General features: G+C 40.7%; 1 protein-coding gene across 3 annotated transcripts in view; it reads right to left on the bottom strand.

The window, feature by feature from the left end:
- TARBP1 (TAR (HIV-1) RNA binding protein 1) overlaps window positions 1–20232 on the bottom strand; it is an 85559-nt gene that overhangs the window by 50250 nt on the left and 15077 nt on the right. For 2 of the 3 annotated variants that reach the window (XM_045877810.3, XM_045877812.3), the window contains 6 exons: window positions 19562–19697; window positions 18868–18964; window positions 17443–17532; window positions 12447–12588; window positions 7320–7419; window positions 6208–6380 (listed from right to left, as the gene is read on the bottom strand). In XM_045877810.3, the coding sequence (XP_045733766.1) occupies window positions 6208–6380; window positions 7320–7419; window positions 12447–12588; window positions 17443–17532; window positions 18868–18964; window positions 19562–19697 (738 nt within the window). The remainder of the gene's footprint in view (window positions 1–6207; window positions 6381–7319; window positions 7420–12446; window positions 12589–17442; window positions 17533–18867; window positions 18965–19561; window positions 19698–20232) is intronic. The other variant, XM_045877811.3, reaches the window with a different exon arrangement.

The raw sequence follows: 20232 nt of genomic DNA, 5'->3' as shown, positions 1-20232 counted from the left end.
AACAAGTAACTCAATTTTAAAATAGATAAAAGATTTGAACACTTTGCAAAATGTGGTATCACTCTTAGAAATGTTCATCTTTTTTAAAGATCACATAGCATTAAAAATTACAGAATTAATTTAAAATTTTCATGTTACTTGTTAGAGAGACGATACTATCTGGCCTCTGAAGTAGCTCATAAATCACTTGTCAGGTCAAGAAGCCACGAGCAAATGGTTGAAAGGTGAAGCTTTTTTTTTTTTTTTAAAGATTTATTTATTTGACAGAGAGAGCGAGCGAGCACAAGCAAGGGGAGCAGGAGAGGGAGAAGCAGGCTTCCCACCAAGCAGGGAGCCTGATGTGGGACTCAATCCCAGGACCCTGGGATCATGACCTGAGCTGAAGGCAGCAGCTTAACTGACTGAGCCACCCAGGCGCCCCGAAAGGTAAAGCTTTTTACTATAAAAGTAAGCATTATAACCAACGAATATGCTAAGAACAGAATACTCCTCTCCTTCCAGATTGTCTGCCTTTCTTTCTCCTATATGTACTCAATAATAGTATAAAGAAATGAAAATAAAGTTAACCTGAGGTTCCAAGGGAAAGCTGAGGGCTTGCACGACAGAGAACAAAGTGACATGAAGGAAAGTAGGGGCTGTGTTTCCAACGTCATCCTCACTCTCATGGTGTTTCCTGTTAGTTACCCAATACAGAAGACTCTCCCAGGCCCCCAGTCACCGCCACCTCTCCAATTTAACAGCTCATCACAATACACAAACTGTGCAAAAAACTTCAACCAGAATGGGGTATATGGTTTTGTTTCCTACTCTGTGCCTCATATAATTAACAGTGGTAACCTGAATCCCAAAAGTGGTACCAGAATTGGTCAAAAGCTGTCTCATCAGTCAAAATCACAAGATACCACCTCACACCCATTAGGATGGCATTATCAACAAATGAACAAATGAGTGCTGGTGAGGATGTGGAGAACCTGGATCCCTGGGCACTGCTGACTGGACTGTGGAACGGTGCAGCCGCTAAGGAAGACAGTATGGCGGTTTTTCAAAACGTTAAACAGAATTACCATGTGATCCAGCAATTTCACTTCTAGGTATACAACCAAAAAAAAAAGAACTGAAGGCAGGGACTTGAAGAGATGTTTGTACATTTGATGTTCACAAGCAGCATTATTCACATGGCCAAAAAGTGGAAATTACCCATGTCCATCAACGGATGAATGGGTAAACAAACTACGGCATACACGTACAATGGAGTATTAGCCTTAAAGAGGAATGAAATTCTGACACATGCTACAGTACGGATGAACCTTGAAGACATTACAGTTTGTGAAATAAGCCCAACATAAGAAGACAAATACTGTATGATTACACTGATTTGAGGTCCCTAGAACAGTCAAATTCACAGCGACGGAAAGTACGAAGGTGGTCGCCAGCGGCTGGGGTGGGGGTGGGGGAGATGAGGAATTAGTGCCTAGTAGGTACAGAGGTTCAGTTTGGCATGGCAAAAAAGTTCTGGGGATGGATGGTGGCGTGAACATACTGAATGTCACTAACTGTACACTTAGAAATGGTTAAAGTGTACATTTTATGTTACGTATATTTAAAAAAATAAAAGCTACCTCGGGAAGAAAAGTTCAAGTAGACACAGAGATTAATCAAGGCCAGCAAACAAAAGCCCCCCAGGAGAAAAGTGAGACCCCGCACTGAGGACCCCAGGCCCACCGTGGCAGGTGCAGCAAGCACTTAGGGCAGAAGGCATCCGCTGCTGAAGGCCAGGTACTCCGGCCCGTATGATCCGATGTAACCAAAGGGGGGCTGTAATGCAACTAAAGGTGCATTTCCACAAACATAAATGGGATACGGTTATTTTGAATTTTGAAAAAATGATTATATCATTTTACAAAAACTCATTTATGTGGGGCGCCTGGGTGGCTCAGATGGTTAAGCGTCTGCCTTCGGCTCAGGTCATGATCCCGGAGTCCTGGGATCGAGTCCCGCATCGGGCTCTCTGCTCTGCGGGAAGTCTGCTTCTCCCTCTGCCTCTCTCTCTCTCATAAATAAATAAATAAAGTCTTTAAAAAAAAAAAAAAAAACTCATTTATGTGTACCATGGATGCACCAAAAGGAGAATCACAACCCGAGTCCAATCCGATTAGATTCACAGATGAGACTGGAGGCAAACAGCCACACGACTGCTCTCACTTCGCATTCATGAGCGCTAGCTCCACGCACACCCCCCACCCCCGGGCTTCCCCACTTCCCCAGTCCACCCACTAATCGTCCTTCCCAGGAGAATATGCTCCCCTCATCCCTCGGCTTCCTCTTTCACTAAGATAACACCGAACTTAGAAAGGGACGCTGCCGTTCTGGCCTCTGCCCACCCATCCACACGTGCCCCCCATCAGCACCCCGTCGAAGGCCAGCCCCTCTGTTGGTGCCCCGGACCCCAAGCACTTTTGCCTCCTCTCAGCCACCAAGAAACAGACGTCCCCTCCTCAAATCTTCAAAACTCCCCTCTACTGAATCGTTTCTATCAGCACAAAACGCTATTTTCTCCCCCGAAGGAAATAAAACTTCTGTCCCAGAGCAACGGTCCCATGTCTCTGTTCCCCCACACAACAACCCTTGAAAGAGCTGCCCAGACTCCATACCTCCTTGCCGCCCCCTGAGCTGCCCCCACTGCCACCCAAAACGTTCTGTCAGGGTGACCCTGATTTCTATGTCGCCAAAACCAGTGGTCACCTTCGGCTCCCCACCAGCATCTGGTGCAGTTATCACTCCTTCCTTCTGGCTCCCAGAACAGCACATTCTCCTGGTTTTTCTCTTCTCATGCTGTAGTGAATTCCTCCTGAATGTCCTATGCCAGTTCCTCCCCAACCTCTAGACACTGGTGCTCCCCACGCACCTGGACCTCTTCTCTGTCTACACTGGCTCCCTGGGTGTTCTCGTCCAGCATCATGGCTTTAAATACCACCACTATGCTATGACCCCCATATTCGTATTTCCAACCCACACTTCTCCCTGAACTCCAGACTCAAAGGCAAATGTCGGCTCACCAACTCCACCAGGATAGCTAACGGGTGCCCCGCACTTAACCTACCCGAAGCAGAACTGCCCGTCTTTACTCCAAAACCTTCCCCGACTCCAGTCTTTCTCACCTCAGTTAAAGGCAACTCCCATCTGTCCAGCTTCTCCAAAAGCTAAATGGCCTCTGAGTTCTCTCTTGTTCTCCCAGCCCACATCCAGACCCATCAGCAAATCCTGCTGGCCACACGTCAAAATACATCCAAAGTTCTAACTCACTGCATCCATGGCTGTTCGCCGTCCAAGCCTAGAAGCTGGTCTCTGCAGCTCTGCCCTTGCCCCCGTCGTGCTCTCTCAACACCAGGGCCCAGTGAACTTTCTAAAACTCAACCCAGAGCTGAGCACTCCCCAGCTCAAACCCTCTAATAAGAGCCACACCCTTAAAATAGCCCAGGGAGGGAGTCCTATGTAACTGTCCCCACTTCCCTCTTTCCCTCTCAAAGTTCGGGCCCTATTATTCTTCCCTTGGTGCCTCCTAACTGTTCCCCAAACAGCGAGCTCTCCCACGGGCCCCTCCTCACTCGCCTCCCCTACATGTGCACAGGGCTCCGTCCCTCAACAGTTAAAGTCTTTGCTTAACCGACTGTTGCCTTCACTCACAGCGAGGTCTTCCTGTAACCCTCCACCTCCACCCCAGCACACCTCGTCCTCCATTCCCTACCTTATTTTCCCCCAATACCTACCCAACTACCATATATTGTATATGGTCGCTGCTTGCTACCCCTCTGCCCACCACACACCAGACCCCCAATACAAGCGATCTCGACAAGGGCAGGGATTTTTGCTCTTTTTCCACACTGACACCCTAGCGCTCACAACAGTGCATACAGATCATCAATACATATGTGCTGAATGAGTTCCCCAACACCAGTTCAAAGGCTTTCCACAGTCGCCCCCCATTAAGATTTAAATAACTTCAAACCTTGAGGATCAGCACAGTAACCACTGCAGGTTAACGGAAGAGAAGGGGAAAAGACATCTCGCCAGACACTGCACACCGAGCCCCTTCCTCCCCAGCTTTTCTCCCCACGTGCCGTTCCAAGCCCTAGCAGGTTAAAAAAAAAAAAAAAGAACAGGAAGGGAAAAAAGGAGGACAAATGGCAATGACAGCAGGTGTACTCGCTCAGACGTAGGAATGACAGATGTTAAAGCTGTTATGGGTACATGGGGATTTATGACATCTCCATTTTTCTAGATATTTAAGGATTTCCATAATAAAATACTGAAAATTAAAATAAAAAAATTTTAAACACAACAAGGCAAAGTTGCTCCAAACAGCAGGATACTGCCAAACCTCAATCCCACCTGCTCCCAGGAAGCATTCCTGGGTATTTCTGACTTTACCATTACCTCTGCATTGCCCCTGGTACTGGTAATTAACTCCCAGACGGCCTTCTCGTTTATAAAATGGAAATAAGTATTTTCTATTTTCCTCTTCTCTCATAAAAGAAATCTTTCAGGATTAAGATCTGTTTACAGGTAATGAAGCTTGATATGGTTTATCAGTCATATGGATGCCAATGGCTAATATAATTAAACAGGTATTTCCTTGGCTCTTACTTGGTGACATAAAAAAGATCTGCATGAGGTGCTATAGGAACTCTTACGTTCTGCTGCTGCTAAGAACATAAAATGTGTACACATTCTGGAATGGAAAACTGGAAAAACAAGTTTCATTATCTTATAAAGCTGAATATGCACAGGCCCTGGGAACCAATACACATACTGGAGAGACGCACACCCAGGCCCAGAAGACATGAAGACAAGTGGTCGTGGCAGCTACATCACGGTAATGAATCACAATCCAAAGTCTAGCACTGGGAAAATGCATAAACTGAGCTGTCTTCATACAAAGGAAGACCATACAACAGGGAAAATAATGAAGTCTAAGAAAGGACGTGCATGAATCTTACAAACACGTGACATGAAAAAAGTTACAGAAGACTTCCCACAGTGAAGCAACATTTCTACAGAGCTCAGAAGCAGGAAATCAAGACACTACGGTGTTGAGGGATATCTACAGATGACGTAAAACCACTTTCAAAGTGCATGGAAGTGATAAAGACGAAAGTCAAAATAAGGAAGCAAAAGGGGGGATTGAGGAGTAACAGGTACATAGGTACATTCATTCTTAGGTTGAGTAGTAAGTTCACGGGTGTTTGATTATTTGGCATCATAACATATATAAAACCATCACACACTCGTGTGTGTGTTTGTGTGTGTGTCAGATACCACAATTTTCCGAAGGGCACCAGGGACCCAGTCCTGCTCTTGAAACCATAACCCTATTAAAAAGTCAAAACATGCCAAATGAACCCAAATTTATACCCTTAAGGAGACAAAAACCTTATAAAAAGTTACTGTTATGTGTACAGCATTTGGTTTCACTGCCATTATTAAAAATATCAGAATCCAGAAACTAGCTTTAAAATTTCATAAGCATGTATTAAAATCTAATCCCATCAATGTTATCCTATGATTCCCTAGGATTCTCAAGTAGCAGATTTCTAAAATTCCAAGTGAAACTGGTGGGAAAGGATTGGGAATCAAGGCTCTTCAATAAATAGTGTCTCTAGTGTCTGTGGTCTTCAGCTACCGTCTTGCATGCATCTTTGTTTAAGGAGACAACAAAGAGCTCAACGCTTCTACTACCACTATACTTTCTGTGTGAAGCATATTCTACTTAAAAGGTGCTCAGAGACGAATATATCTGAAAACAAGTTATTATGAAATTACTACCATTCTTGTGCTTGAGCTTAATCTCTGCAACATCTAGCAGAGTGGCCATTAGAAATGGATCTTGCTTAAACATATATGAAATAGGGATCATTTTCATGTCTGGAAATTAATGAGTGAGAAAAAAAAAAACACAAATAAAAACAAATAAAATCACATTTCAAAACAACGGTAACCAGCAAATGTAAATGCTATGACGTCAGCTCCATGAGGGCTGAGGGTCTCTGCACCTTCGCCAGGGCATCCCCAGCACCACCAGGGGATACTCGGTTCATATCTGCTGAAGGCATGAGGTGATCCTTTTATTTAAAAGGTCAGGAATTTCCTCTCATTCTAACCACCAACCATATACCAAGCAAGACACCAACAGAAACTATGTATCCTCACCATCTTGGGCACTGGAACCTTTCAACATGCAAGTGTGCAATAACTTCAACAGGACCTGGAGGCATCTGTCAGTTTCCAGCAAGGGCATGTAGGCATTTGTACCAAACTTCATAAGGGATTCCAGAAGAGGATCTAAGAATATCCTTAATACATTCTGTGTTCTCCGCTTTTCACTAGATATTAAAAGACATGCCCAAATCAAGCATTTCAAAAGCATGAAGAAATTATTTTCCATCTATAACTTGTGGAACTGGTTAGCTACTGGATTCGATGAGGTAGAATTAGTCTCATGGATGATCCGGACACCTACGCACCTCCTGGGACTGATCCCCTCCAGCCTCCTCGCTGACCTCTCAGTCTATGCTTTCTCAGTAAATTCTCCGTGCGCTCGCAAAGAAAAGCACAGGGAAGAACATACCGCACTCGACTCTAGGCACAAGTAGGAAGGAGATCCTATACCCACTTTATTTGTAAATTAAAATGCTGAGACCCTGCTACAATAATTCAAAAAACAAAACAAAACATACACTAGTCACAGAAACAATATATTAACAAAAAATACAAAGAATTAAGGGTTTATAAAAAACCATCATAACCAACTTTCATACTAAAACTTTGTCTACAAAAAAGATTCGATGTTAAATTAACTGTGTATCATGCAAATACACTAGCAAACGGAACTGCTTTTTGCAGTAATTATAATCTGGTGAGAACCGATTTGTGCACATACTCAAAATATAAATGAGTTTTACCTTTATTACTCTTAAAAAAAATTACACATTTTACAAAGGGGTCAAACCCTGTAAATTTCTTTACCTAATCTTATGCTAGAATCTTACAACCTATTCTCTTAATATTCTCTTATAAAACCAGTGATTAATATATATAGTTTTTCCGACCTTCTCTAACAGCTGAACTTACCTAAAAAGACTAAAAAGCCCCTATTCCTATCAATTTATTGTTAATTTTAAACATTTCTCTAGCATACACACTGTGATCAATTCCATACCTTTACACCTGACTCAATCACGGAAAAGTGTGAATAGGCACCATAAATCTGATTAGCCTTTTTTTTTTTTTTAAGATTTCTTTGCAAGTTGGGAAACACTTACCTGTACTGAGTCTTCATTCCTTCCACATCTACGGCCAGCAAGACCATCATTGCCACAAGCTTGGCTTCAAACCAATCAGGCATAAGGCAGTCTTCTCCCGCTTAAATAACAAGAGTTGAGGTTTGCAAAGCATTAACAAAATCCTTCAAAGATGATGTTTCAAGAAGAAAACAGCCAAATGATTACACTTTATCAATATAAAATTACAAGCACGGAGATGAAATGGAGATGAAATGCAGAAGAACACTCCTGGGCATAGAGCTCACTGCTACGATGACTGCGGTAGTGAGTGGTATAAAATGGCACCATGCCCTCATCTGTCTGGGGAATAAGAGAAAATCCCCCGAGGAATGAGCATGAAGGCTGGGAAAGAGTACAGTAGGTGAAGGGAGGCAAGGCTTCCCCAAGGAAGGCAGAGCATGCCGAAGGTCCTCTGGAGGACAGAGCGTGCCACATTCCAGGGGATGGATGGATGCCCGTGCAGCAGGGCACGTGAGTGGGAGTGCCAAAGCTGAGGTGACACAGACAGCCAGGGAAGAGACCAGGGGACTTGGTGGGCCATGCAAAGAATTCCTTGACCCTAAAGCCTAGGGGAAGCCACTTTAGGTTAAAGTGAAGGCGTAGAAAGAAAGGGAGGAAACATTTGTAGATCCAAATTAGTAGTTTAAAAAGACTTCTCCAGGTACAATGTGGAAGGGAGACTGTAGGGGAAGCAAGAGGAGATTCAAGGTGACAGGTTAAGAGGCAATTGTAGTTATTTCAGCTGAGAGGAGAAAATTGCCTAAAATATAAGCAGGAGGAGGATGGAATGGGTACGGACTCAAAGGCTCTGGAGGCTCGGACCTGTGTCTGAGCCCCAGTCCTGTGCGCCTTAGCTGTGGGACCCTGAGACAACTGCTTGTCCTCGCAGAAAGCTTAGGTCTACTCTGAAACTAACATAATGGTACATGTCAACTACAGTCAAAAAAATAAAACAAAACAGAACAAACACCTAAAAAAAAAAGAAAGTTTAGGTCATCTATGAAATCAAACTAACCTATGACTCTCCTTGGGTTTCTTATAAAAATTAAATTTACTCAAAGTTTCTAGAATTAGTTTTGGAAGACAGAACATAGTTAACAGATAAAATATTTTCCCATCTCTAAAAGCCAATTCAACAAAAATAAGCCATGAACAGATTTCTTTTTCATTCATGGTGTATTATTATAGCAAGATCACACTTTTCATCTCAATTCCCACGAAAAATTTAGGTAAGAGATCTAGTTTTCCAGCCCAGTAGTTTAAATTAACTTAAACCAATTTTCTTAAATGCTCTAATATATTTTGGGGGTAATTTAATATATTTTAACATAAATTTACTGGAATAGAACAGAAGACAGTAGTAAAAACATACTTGCATGTAGGACAACTCAGTTAAAAAATACAATAAAAGGATAAACTTTGTTATATATTATTTTTAAAAATGCTATAGAGGCCACTTAGTTGCCATCAGTAAAAAATCTGCTTTTTTTTTTTTTTAAAATCCCAGCGTCGGTGCTATCCCGGAAAATGGAGTAGGCTAAATTTGTAAACGTCGTAAAGACGAGTTACTGAAACTTGTTCTTGGAAACATTTTCCTCACATTACTGCTTTCTACCCCACCCGTACACTGAGGTCCTTCCTTAGCACAGACTAAAATGAAGTCACACTCAGGACGGTCCTGGAGGCAGACCCCCCGGACCTCACGGGAACTGGGGTGGGGGCGCTACTCCAGCAGCAGGGCACCTGCGCATCTTATGCGCTCAGGAGCGCGAGCGGGAAGCCCTGGCCTGCGATAGGACATGTGGGGGAGTGACCAGCACACGCGGTGCTCCTTGCTTCCTTCGGCGAAATACAGCAGGGCTCTAGAACCACAGATCCTGCTTGAAATCCCAGGCAACTGTTCACCTTGGATACCAAAAGGGAAGGTTATAAATCAGAAGTGTAGTGGATTTTATTTTTTCGAAGATTTTATTTATCTGACAGAGAGACACAGCGAGAGAGGGAACACAAGCAGGGGGAGTGGGAAAGGGAGAAGCAGGCTTCCCACTGAGCAGGGAGCCCAATGCGGGGCTCGATCCCAGGACCCTGGGATCATGACCTGAGCGGAAGGCAGACGCCCAATGACTGAGCCACCCAGGCACCCTGTAGCGGGTTTTTAATGACTTCTGATGTCGAGGAATGCCACCGTACCAGACCAGTAACGACAGAGCGCCTTGCTCTTCCAGTGCAAGCTACTGGCAGGTCTGTCTACTACAGGGTGCTCTCCAAGTACCTGGCCACCAGCGAAGCAAATCCATGCTACAGAGGGGCAGCTCTGAAACTCCAGCCTGGTGTAGAATCACCTGGAGGCTTTGTCAATACAGAGGGTAAGCCCCCACCCAGAGTTTGATTCAATAGGCTTGGGACAGAGCTGGAGAATTTGTTTTTCTAGAGCTTCCAGGTGATTGATGTTGGTGTTGCTGGTCTGGAAACCATACTCTGCAAACCACTGAGGGAGAATTCCCCTTTTCACTCACTGAAGCCAGAAAAGTGGAGGCAACAATGGTTTTAAAGAAACAAAAGAATCACTGGCTATTACTAATCACCTTAATGCATTTTAGCCCCAAATCACTGGTCAAATCTTGCTACCATGAATTTTAAACAGTGAGTGTAATTCTAGAAAATGCAAGCTAGGCTGCAGTGTTGGAGAGCATACTAGGCTTGTCCAGGGCACGGAAGAGAGAAAGGTGAAGTGGAGGGGAAGGATTAAAAAGAGGTATGAAAACACTTTTGAGCCTGACAGATAAACGCATTACCTTGCTATGCTGGTGGGTTTCCTATAGACATAGGTCCAAACCCACCACACATATAGCTTAAATATATACAGTGTGATGTAAGTCAATCATACCTCAACGCTGTTTTTAAAATTTGTTGTACAACTGCAATATACTACTTCGGGGCTATTCCATGTCTCTAGATTTCTTGGTTACGTTTTAAGTAGGTACATCATTTAACTACAAAATCTTGACACCAAATATCCTTTCTGAGGGACTGCTTAAGTATACATTTCTTCAAATGTATCTTTCGCTCTGATTAATCTTAGCACGTCCAAGGTCTGACAAGCCTTCTGTGCCACTTCCAAACTATGTTTCACTTTCTGTGATTCAGAACGCCTGCCCTGAAAGCTCTTCAGCATTTGTTTGTTTATAGGTGATGCTGGTTTTGAGTGGCTTTTGCCGCTATTGCTTTGTTTTGTTGTCTTGCGTACCACGTGTCCAACACGGTGTGCATACGTACGTGTATGTGTATTACCCCATATCCACCCTTACCGCCTACCATTCCTTCTTGGGCTCCATGCCACAGACAGACAGATACATAAATACACAGACAGACAGACGCCTACCTACTTTCAGCTCCCTGGATGCAAGTTCATCCAAGCCTTGTGGGATACTCCTTTCTACTTTTCACCTTCATTTCTGCCCACTGGTCAGATGTCATCCATCTGGTAACCTCCCACTACTGGTCTACCCGTTCCAAGTAGGTACTGCTTTCACAGGTTCCCCAGCCTGGTGTTGACTATGTCTTTCAAGGCACTGTGCTGGGATTATCTGCTTACCTATCAACTTCCTTGCTAGATGATGCTCTGAGAGCAGGGGATACAGCTTTTACCTCTGTGACTCCAATGCCCGGCTCTTGGAAAACACTCGATATATGCCTGCTGAATCAACAGTGCAAAATCTATCTGTACTAAGTATGCCAAAACTCAAAGAAAAAGCTACTTTAGATGTAGAACCTGATTGAAAATAGTGTTTTGGCCGATAAGTTCTTATATAAAAACAAAATTGAATAGTACATGTATTTTATGCTCAGAAACTCAAGCTAAATTTTGTTTGCTTTGGAATTTAACTTGCTCTGAAAACTACCCCAGTAATTGCTAATTAAACTTTATAAAGGCACTCAGCCAAGTGCATTAAAAGTCAAACAAAAATATTAAAATACACACAAATGCCTCCCCTTTGCACTTGAAATCAAGTTTTAAGTTTTTAAAAAACTTAAAATAGCCTATTATATTAAACAGTATATTTAAGTCCTAGAAATATTAAAGAAAGATGCTAAAAATATTGTTTCATCTGATTCTGAATATTTACTCAGATCTGATGCTGTTTTTTACTCTGAATTATAAAACAAGTTCTGAAGACATTTTAGGGACTTTAATGTATGTTTACTCTAGTAGGGACGAAATTTTTACTTTTACGGCCCTAACAAAAGAATCCTCCAAGTAACAACACAGAGAATTTACTAGACAGAGGGAGAATGAAACACGAAAGAGAAATGTTCTAAGAAGGAAAAACAGATAAACTCATGTATTTCGGAAGGATAATTATCTGATCATTTAAAACCTATTCCATGATCAGATTAATCAGTACATGAAAATGACTTGGTCTGAGACAAAGCCAGGAAATTTCAGACACGTTAAATTCAAAGATGCAATTTACCCAAATTATCAACTAAGGACTTTAATGAAGAAGAAGCATTAGCAATGTAAAAAGAATCCTAATTAATGAATCTGCTAATAGTTCTTCCCTCAATGCAGTCTTACACATTTCCCTAAAGAAGCTGGAAAATGGATCTTGACTAAGTATCTGGTAAAAAGAAAAAACTAACAAAACCATCCTTTCAAACATAATTTTTCTCTAAAACTATGTTTCACAGTCAGTTCATACTACATGTTTTGAAAACAAACACACAAAAGATGCACAGATTTATCTACAAATATTTCCACTTACAGAGGCTTTAAAAACACATCTGCGGTATCTAGCCCGCAAAGATTCAATGATTGTAGAATAAATTTGTTTCTGTCCAATTCCTACTCTGGCAACTTACTAGTTTCTTAAAACATACAAAAATAGTTTAAAATCTCAAGTCCTAGACCAGATAAAGTACAAGTTAGGAAACATATTTTTACATTCCCTTTATTCACATTATTTGGCTGGAAATACGAGTTTGATATCAGTAAATTGGCACACGTTTGGTTAAGCTTATATCTGGACTGGAGAAACTACTTAAAATTTATTTGAAAAGAATTTGGTGATATCAATCCATATAAATGATTTCAGACTTACTTACTTTCCCAAGCAGGTGACTTAATATACTCTTGAACTAGGTTCTTCACGTAAGCATTTAAAGAGGATGTCTCAGGAAGTCCAATGGAGATAGAAGCTGAGGCTCGCCTAAAACAGCTTTCATTAACACGCAACCAATCACAGAGCTAGGAAAGAAAATAGTTATTACTTTATTTTAAAAACCTAACTGAGCAAAGGGTTTCTAATTTCCCTAAGTCAATTTTCTTTCTTCCACGATAAAGTGAATTTAAATATCTGAACGCAACAGGGGCGCCTGGGTGGCTCAGTCACTTAAGCGTCTGATTTCGGCTCAGGTCATGGTCTCAGAGTCCTGGAATCGAGCCTGGGGTTGGGCTCCCAGCACAGCATGGAGTGTGCTTGTCCTTCTGCGCCCCCCCCCCCCGGCTCATGTCCTCTCTCTCTCAAATAAATAAAATCTTTAAAAAAAAATCTGAACACAACAAATAGAACATTTAGGCATGACTGAGTTCTACAGACAGTGCAGATTGAAAAAAATGTGTATCCATATATATATATGTATGTGTGTGTGTATCTACACACGAATGTATAAACTTCATTTATAGGCAAGAATTTTTAAAGTACCTAATATATAGTGCACATTTTAATAAGGTTTTCTAAAGAACATCTCTGTGAAAATTGACACATTATGTAAACCAAATTACAACCCTAAATTAAATTAAAATTCATTTCTGCTTCCTATACTAAAACAAGGATATGTCTGTTTTTGTATTAATTATAATTAAAGTTCCTACCCTCCTCACAAGTCTACTTTCTATCATATGTGCATTTTAAAATATATTAACTAAAAAGAGAAATACTAGTCCTTCTCTGTTGCAACTTTTAGAAGATTTGCAAAACTAAAAGTTCCAAAATTCATCTTTGGTCACATGTAATTGTGAATTTTGTTTTGAAATGAATTACGTTCTCAGTTTTCTTTTCATAGCATATCTCTTACTGTACAAATTCAACATATGAATTTAAATATGAAGTAAATAATTATGAATAAGTCTTTCTAAAAATAATTTTTAAAAAAGTATTCCTTGCATTAGGGTTAACCAAAATTACATACAAGGAGACAATAATACATCACTTGACCAAAGACAAACTTGATGAACAAATGAATCAGTCAAGATTAACTGACATCCCATCAGTGCCAATGAATGAGCAGTTCAGTAACACTAAAGAAGTTGCTCTGTGTAGGTCTTTATCAAGTTAGATCATCATAAAATCTAACTGTAAGGTCAGCCAGGATACTGATCTTTCGACAGGATGTACTTTTTCTTTATATTTCTCTCAAACTGGCCAGACTAAGTTTCTGAACTATTGCTATAAGATGTGTGAGGTTTGGGCGCCTGGGTGGCTCAGTTGGTTAGGCGACTGCCTTCGGCTCAGGTCATGATCCCGGAGTCCCTGGATTGAGTCCCGCATCGGGCTCCCTGCTCGGCAGGGAGTCTGCTTCTCCCTCTGACCCTCCCCCCTCTCATGTGCTCTCTCTCTCTCATTCTCTCTATCTCAAATAAATAAATAAAATCTTTAAAAAAAAAAAAAGATGTGTGAGGTTTTACAAATCATGCATTTCCACAAGCACGATCCTATTATAACAAAACTGACAAGTAAACTCAAATTCATATTTGTTTCTTCTATCAAATCTGTCACAAGATTCTGAACGTTTTCTCTCCAAAGAGTTTTCATGTCAGAATTATGGCTTAAAATGGCATCTACCTAGCAGTCTCTGGGAGACAGGTTCCCTTGATTTCCCGTTAAAAGACAAATCTCAAAAGTTTATTTGCATACTGCCAACACAAGGAGAAGATGCCACAGAGTGGGAGAAAATATTTGCAAAAGACACATATCTGGTAAATTATTGGTTCAAAACATACAAAGAACTCTTAAAACTTAACATTAAGAAAACAACCAACCCGATTTTAAAAAATGGGCAAAAGATCTAAACAAACACCTCCCCAAAGATACAAAGAGCAAACAGTATATGAAAAGATGCTCAATATCATATGTCACTAGAGAATTGCAAATTAAAACAAGATACCACTACACACCTCACAGAGGCTAAAAGCCAAACCACTGACAGCACCAAATACTGACAAGGACGTGGGGCAACAGGAACTCTCCTTCACTGCTGGTGGGAATGCAAAATGGTACTACCACTTTGGAAGACAATTTGGTAGCTCCTTAAAAAACTGAACATTTTCTTAACATATAATCCAGCAACTGTGCCCCTTGGTATTTATTCAAATGAGTTAAAAAGTTATGTCCGTACAAGAACTCGTATGTGAATGTTTATAGCAGCTTTATTCATAATTGCCAGAATTTAAAAACAATGAAGATGTCCTTCAGGACGTAAATGAACAAACAGTGGTACATCCGACAACAGGATGTTATTCAGGGATAAAAAGACATGAGCTATCAAGCCATGAAAAGCCTTGGAAGAACCCTAAATGCCTATTTCTTAGTGAAAGAAGTTAATCAAAAAATGCTTTATAGTATAGGATTCCAACTATATGACATTCTGGAAAAGACAAAACCATGGACACAGAGAAAACATCAGTGGTTGCCAAGGGTTTGGGGGTGGGGGGAGGTGGCATGAGAGAAGAGAGGGATGAATCGGTGGAGCAGGGGGGATTTCTAGGGCAGTGAAAGCTAACTGGTGTGCCCCATTAGTGCAAGATGTTAATAATAGAGGGGTGGGGGGATGAGGAGGTGTATGGGAACTCTCTGTACTTTCTGTTCAATTTTTCTGTGAACCTAAAACTGCTCTGAAAAATAAAGTCTATTAATTTAAAAACTTACTTAGCTTGAGCTACATGAAATTGCCATTTCCTCAGGTTAAAAGTGACTAAATACCAATGATCTTACATGATTCAACATAATAGAGATTTACACGATAATGAGAACACTACTACACTGCAAGTTAAGACACTAAGGGACGTGCGTGTGTGTGCGTGTGTGTGCGTGCATGTGCGTGTAACTGCTTCTATTTTTAAACCAAAAGAATTAAAGTTTGGGTTCAGCTATGAACGACCAGACGTAAGCTTCCTGAAGACAGCGGCCATGTTTACCTTGCTGACCACGTATTCCCGAAACTCAGCTCAGAGCCTGCTGTGTACAAGGTGTCCAAAGCATGTTTTCAAAGAATGAAGACATAAAGAGATAAGCAAACATACCAAAAGAAAGTTAAAAAGAAGGAAAACTATCAAGACAAGTTACTGAATTAGAGAACAGAGAAAATCAGGAGAACAAATTAGGAAATCTAGGGGGGCTGCTTGCTAACAAACAATAAAACAACATCTGGCTGGTCAAAGGGGAAAAGACCATAATGGTAGAGTGTGCTTAGGCTCCGTGTGGACCAAGCATAGTCTGAAACATCTTCACATGCATTTTCTCAATGAAACCTCACAGCTCATACCATATACCGAAATAAATTCAGATGATTAACCACAATTTACAAACTAGACATATCAATGCAATGAATAGACCTCATTTGAATACTTGAACAAAGCTGAATATATGAACAAAATGCAAAGAACAAACACATTTATTGGACATCTGGAGCAATTTAAACACCAAATATCTGAAATCAAGAAATGATCGTTAACATTTTTTAGGTATGATAAGAGCCTATTTAGGCCCTTTGAAAGTCTTTATCTTTTAGCAGCACATATTTCCAAATGAAATGATAAGATCTGAGACAAAAGTCCAACAAAAGGAACTGACTGAATAAATTCTAAAATATTTAATCGACTGATTTTTTAAATATTACATAGTGGAGATTTAGCAACATATTAAAATGCTCAAATGTATGTGAAGATGAAAAATAAAATTTGGAACAGTATATTGTTCGTTACTTTGTTTACAAAATCATACACGTCAATATATCATTTTAAATATAAGCCTATATAGTGAGAAAGCAAGACAGAGAATATGTGTACTGAACAAATTAATAATTAAGCCAAAAAATCTGGATTTAATTTGATCACAGACATTACAGGTGACTTTTATTTTCTTTATATGGTTCTGTATTTTTCAGATTCCACCTAATTAGATGCATTATGATCAAGAAAATAAAATCAAATTCTAATTTTTAAAGACCCCAATTTTCTTTTTCTTCATTCCCTCCATTACCCTACTCTATGCCCTTATGATTTCACACCTGAATTACTTTAACACAGTTCAAGCGGATTTCTCATTTCCCTCTGTGCGTACACAGATGGACTTGCCTTCTAAAAGAAATACTCACATCCTTGCCCTTTGTGATCTCTTAGGCACTGGAGAAACAGAATTCTTTTTTAAAAAAGCCCGTCCTCAAAAACCGTAAGCTGCAGTGGACACAGATCAGAATTCAACCAGCTATACGACGGTAAGAGCTAACAGGAGTAGCGGGAACCGAGCTCCAGAGAGGAGGAAGCAGACCCCCGATGACCCCATGCAGAGGAGCAGCCCCGTGAGGCCAGTGGGCCTGCAGGACCATTGTGGGGGAACAGCACTAGCGCAGGGTCTCCACGAGAGCAACGGCTGCAGAGGGGGAAAGGCGTTTAGGATTTCATGATGGGTTTGATGCATAAAGTCAGGAAGAATCAGGAATTACCAAAATGTCAGACTCAGGCAACCAGGTAGATGCAAGTGCCATGAACAGAAAAACCAGAAAGAGAAGGTCTGTGTCACTGTTTTTGAGTCTAACGTCATCCTTACTCCTGATCCATCTCATCCAGAATCGAGATCTGCCCACGAGCACTACCTTCTCTTCTAAGTCTGTCTCTATCCCAAACATTCTCCGGTCTCCCCATAAGATTCTTAGTAGCATTATTACTTAGGTTCACTCAAAGCAAATATACAGTATTTAAAAACCTCTGTTGGTAGATAACAAAGCCATCACTATATTTTACATTAGTGACCAGTGAGTTCAATTAGAAAACAATTTTTTATAACTTTTCAAAGATTTATCATTAAATTATTTTCCATCTCACCTCTGTCCACAATGAGGTTCCTCGTCCTAAGGACTCCTCTTGTCTCAGAGACATGAGAAGAGTTGAAACATCTGAAAGTGACACCTTCTCCTACAAGGGGGTAAGTAGGGGGAGGGTGTCAGGGCAGTTTAAAAAAATTACTTAAAAATTTTTAATAAAATGAAATCACTGTAAAAGCAAACTAACATACCATTTAAAGTAGAATATTACTAGTTAAATCAAAAGAAAGCTTTTTTTAAAAAAAAAATTCAACTTTAGAAAAGATACTGACTACAAGCAATCAATATGTTATTATATAAAGTGAAAGATTATTTTCTAAGTCTATGTTCCTTATGATCAAGAGACAATATGGTCAGTCTAAAAGCAAAAACAAAAACATTCTATAAGAAATTACTTAAGTCGAAAAGTGAAGCTTACTTTCAAAGCCATGAAAATGACCCCGTCTTATGAAAACCACAGAAGTCTTTTCATTCCCTTAAGCCTGTACATGTTGAATTAAGGTACCTTGTTCTAGGCCAGGTGTCGGCAAAACCACTCACAGCTCTTTTGTAAATAAAGTTTTAGTGGCACATAGCCACTTTATTTATAAACTGTCTATGGCAGTTTTTTTTTTTTAATTTATTTATTCATGAGAGTCAGAGAGAGAGAGAGAGAGAGAGAGAGAGGCAGAGGCAGAGGGAGAAGCAGGCTCCCGCCTAGCAGGGAGCCTGATGAGGGACTCGATCCCAAGACCCTGGGATCACGACCTGAGCCGAAGGCAGACGCTTAACCATCTGAGCCACCCAGGCGCCCCTATGGCAGCTTTTAAGTAGTTGTAACAGCCTTAAAGAATGGACTTTTTCTGGCCCTTCACAGAAAAAGTTTGCTGACCCCTATTCTCAGCAATAGTAGTGAAGGGGCTCTGTAAAAAAGAAACTACAGACTCCTTGAAAATCAATTTACAGGAAGATGTGCAGAAAAAGTATAGAGAAAACCAGGTAAAAGCTTCCAAGCGTCCTCTCCCAGTGGAGTCACCCAAGATGGGTTTAATTACCCCAGCAACAAGCCGTGATAGTGTGTGAACTGTTGTCTACCAGGGAAGCTCGTTATAGACTCATGGCTCAGGGTTTTTACTAGGAGTTGGTCCTACAGGCACCCCTGCTGAGCACCTACCAAGATTCCAGGCTCCGAGAAGGAAAGCAGGTGTTAGTAAAAACCACACTCTTTGTGTAAACACCGGGCACAGTCCATCACTCTTCCTAGTTACCACAGGGCGAGCCCTCCCGAAATCCATGTTCCTGCCCTCCAGCAAGGGCCAGCCAACCTCACGAGCAGGGCTTTATAATGACAGCATCACAGGCCTGCTACGTCGACACGTTTTTGCACACTTATTCACAGAGAAAGACTTGTAAACTGAAGTATCTTGAGTAAAAAAGATAAACTTACCACATCTACCAAATTCATAGCTGTTTGAAGAAGATAGCACTGAGCTGCCCCTCTCAGTAGAATCTGATGGGTGATCATAGTGCACTGAAGAACATCCCTGACATCAAAAAACAAAAACATGCATTTCCATGTTCCCAAAGACAGTCCTGATAACTTGTAAATACTGACAAGCTGATTTACAGTGTCCACAATTCCCAATGTAGAAAGTCACTGTTAGTACACCTTCAAGGCTATTATTTCCCATTAAGGTCTCTGGTAGAGCTCAATTTTAATATGAAATATATCTCTTTCAAAAGATTGTAATTAAGACACTATTAAAATAAGAATTTTACATTTTTTGAAATACTTTGCAATCAATATTACTGTTTGATATTTTCTCTCTAGTTTTCTACATATCAATGTAATTTAAGAAAACCTTATTGGCCTTGTTTTAAAATGATCAAAATCCAATAGCATGTATCATGGCACATATATAAATTAGTAATTCATAAACCAAAATAAGTCCAACCATATAAATAGACGTTTTACCTCTTAATATAAAATTAAGAGCTCAAAAGTAAGTGCTCAAATCCCAATGCCAATATTAACTAAAACCACTCACTACAGATTAAAGCAGAGGGGGAAACAAAATTTACTGATGGAAAGTTACTGCAGATAACCCTATGTGAACATATGTGAACACAGAGTAAATTACCTGAGAGCAAGAAGCCCTTCTATACCCAGGGCTTTACATCTTGGGACATTTGCCAAAGCCTTAGACAGAAACAAAATGGGAATGGCACACCAATGTCTACTTGTCATCTTCTGAATAAACTTTAATAGGAAACTACCTGAAAGAAAGGTTTTAAAATATCACTGTTGCCAAGAATCATACAGAAAGCTGCCCAACATCGTTAAAAGGTATGAAAATGCAAATCAAAAACCATATGCGGAATATAAGAAACAGCACAGAGGACCACAGGGGAAGGGACGGAAAACCGAATGGGCAGAGATCAGAGAGGGAGACAAACCATGAGAGAGACTGAACTCTGGGGAAACAAACTGAGGGTGGCTGCAGGGGAGGGGGGTAGGGGGATGGGGTGGCCAGGTGATGGGCATTAAGGAGGGCACATGATGTGATGAGCACTGGGTGTTACACTCAACTAATGAATCACTGAACACCACACCAAAAACTAATGATGTACTATATGTTGGCTAACTGAAATTAAAAAAAAAACCCACAATGAGATAGAACTTCACACCCACAAGGATGGCTGTCATCAAAAGGATAGACACTAACAAGTGCTGACACGGATAGACAGAAATTGGAACTCTCATACACTGCTGGTGGGACGGCAAGATGGCGCACCAGTGTAGAAAACAGTT

Source organism: Mirounga angustirostris, unplaced genomic scaffold (genome assembly GCF_029215605.1).
Source record: "Mirounga angustirostris isolate CCGP_5_RB_7025 unplaced genomic scaffold, mMirAng1.0.hap1 SCAF_6, whole genome shotgun sequence".
Lineage (NCBI taxonomy): Eukaryota > Metazoa > Chordata > Mammalia > Carnivora > Phocidae > Mirounga > Mirounga angustirostris.
Note: the sequence above shows the minus strand (reverse complement) of the source record. Positions and strands in the feature narration are given on the sequence as shown.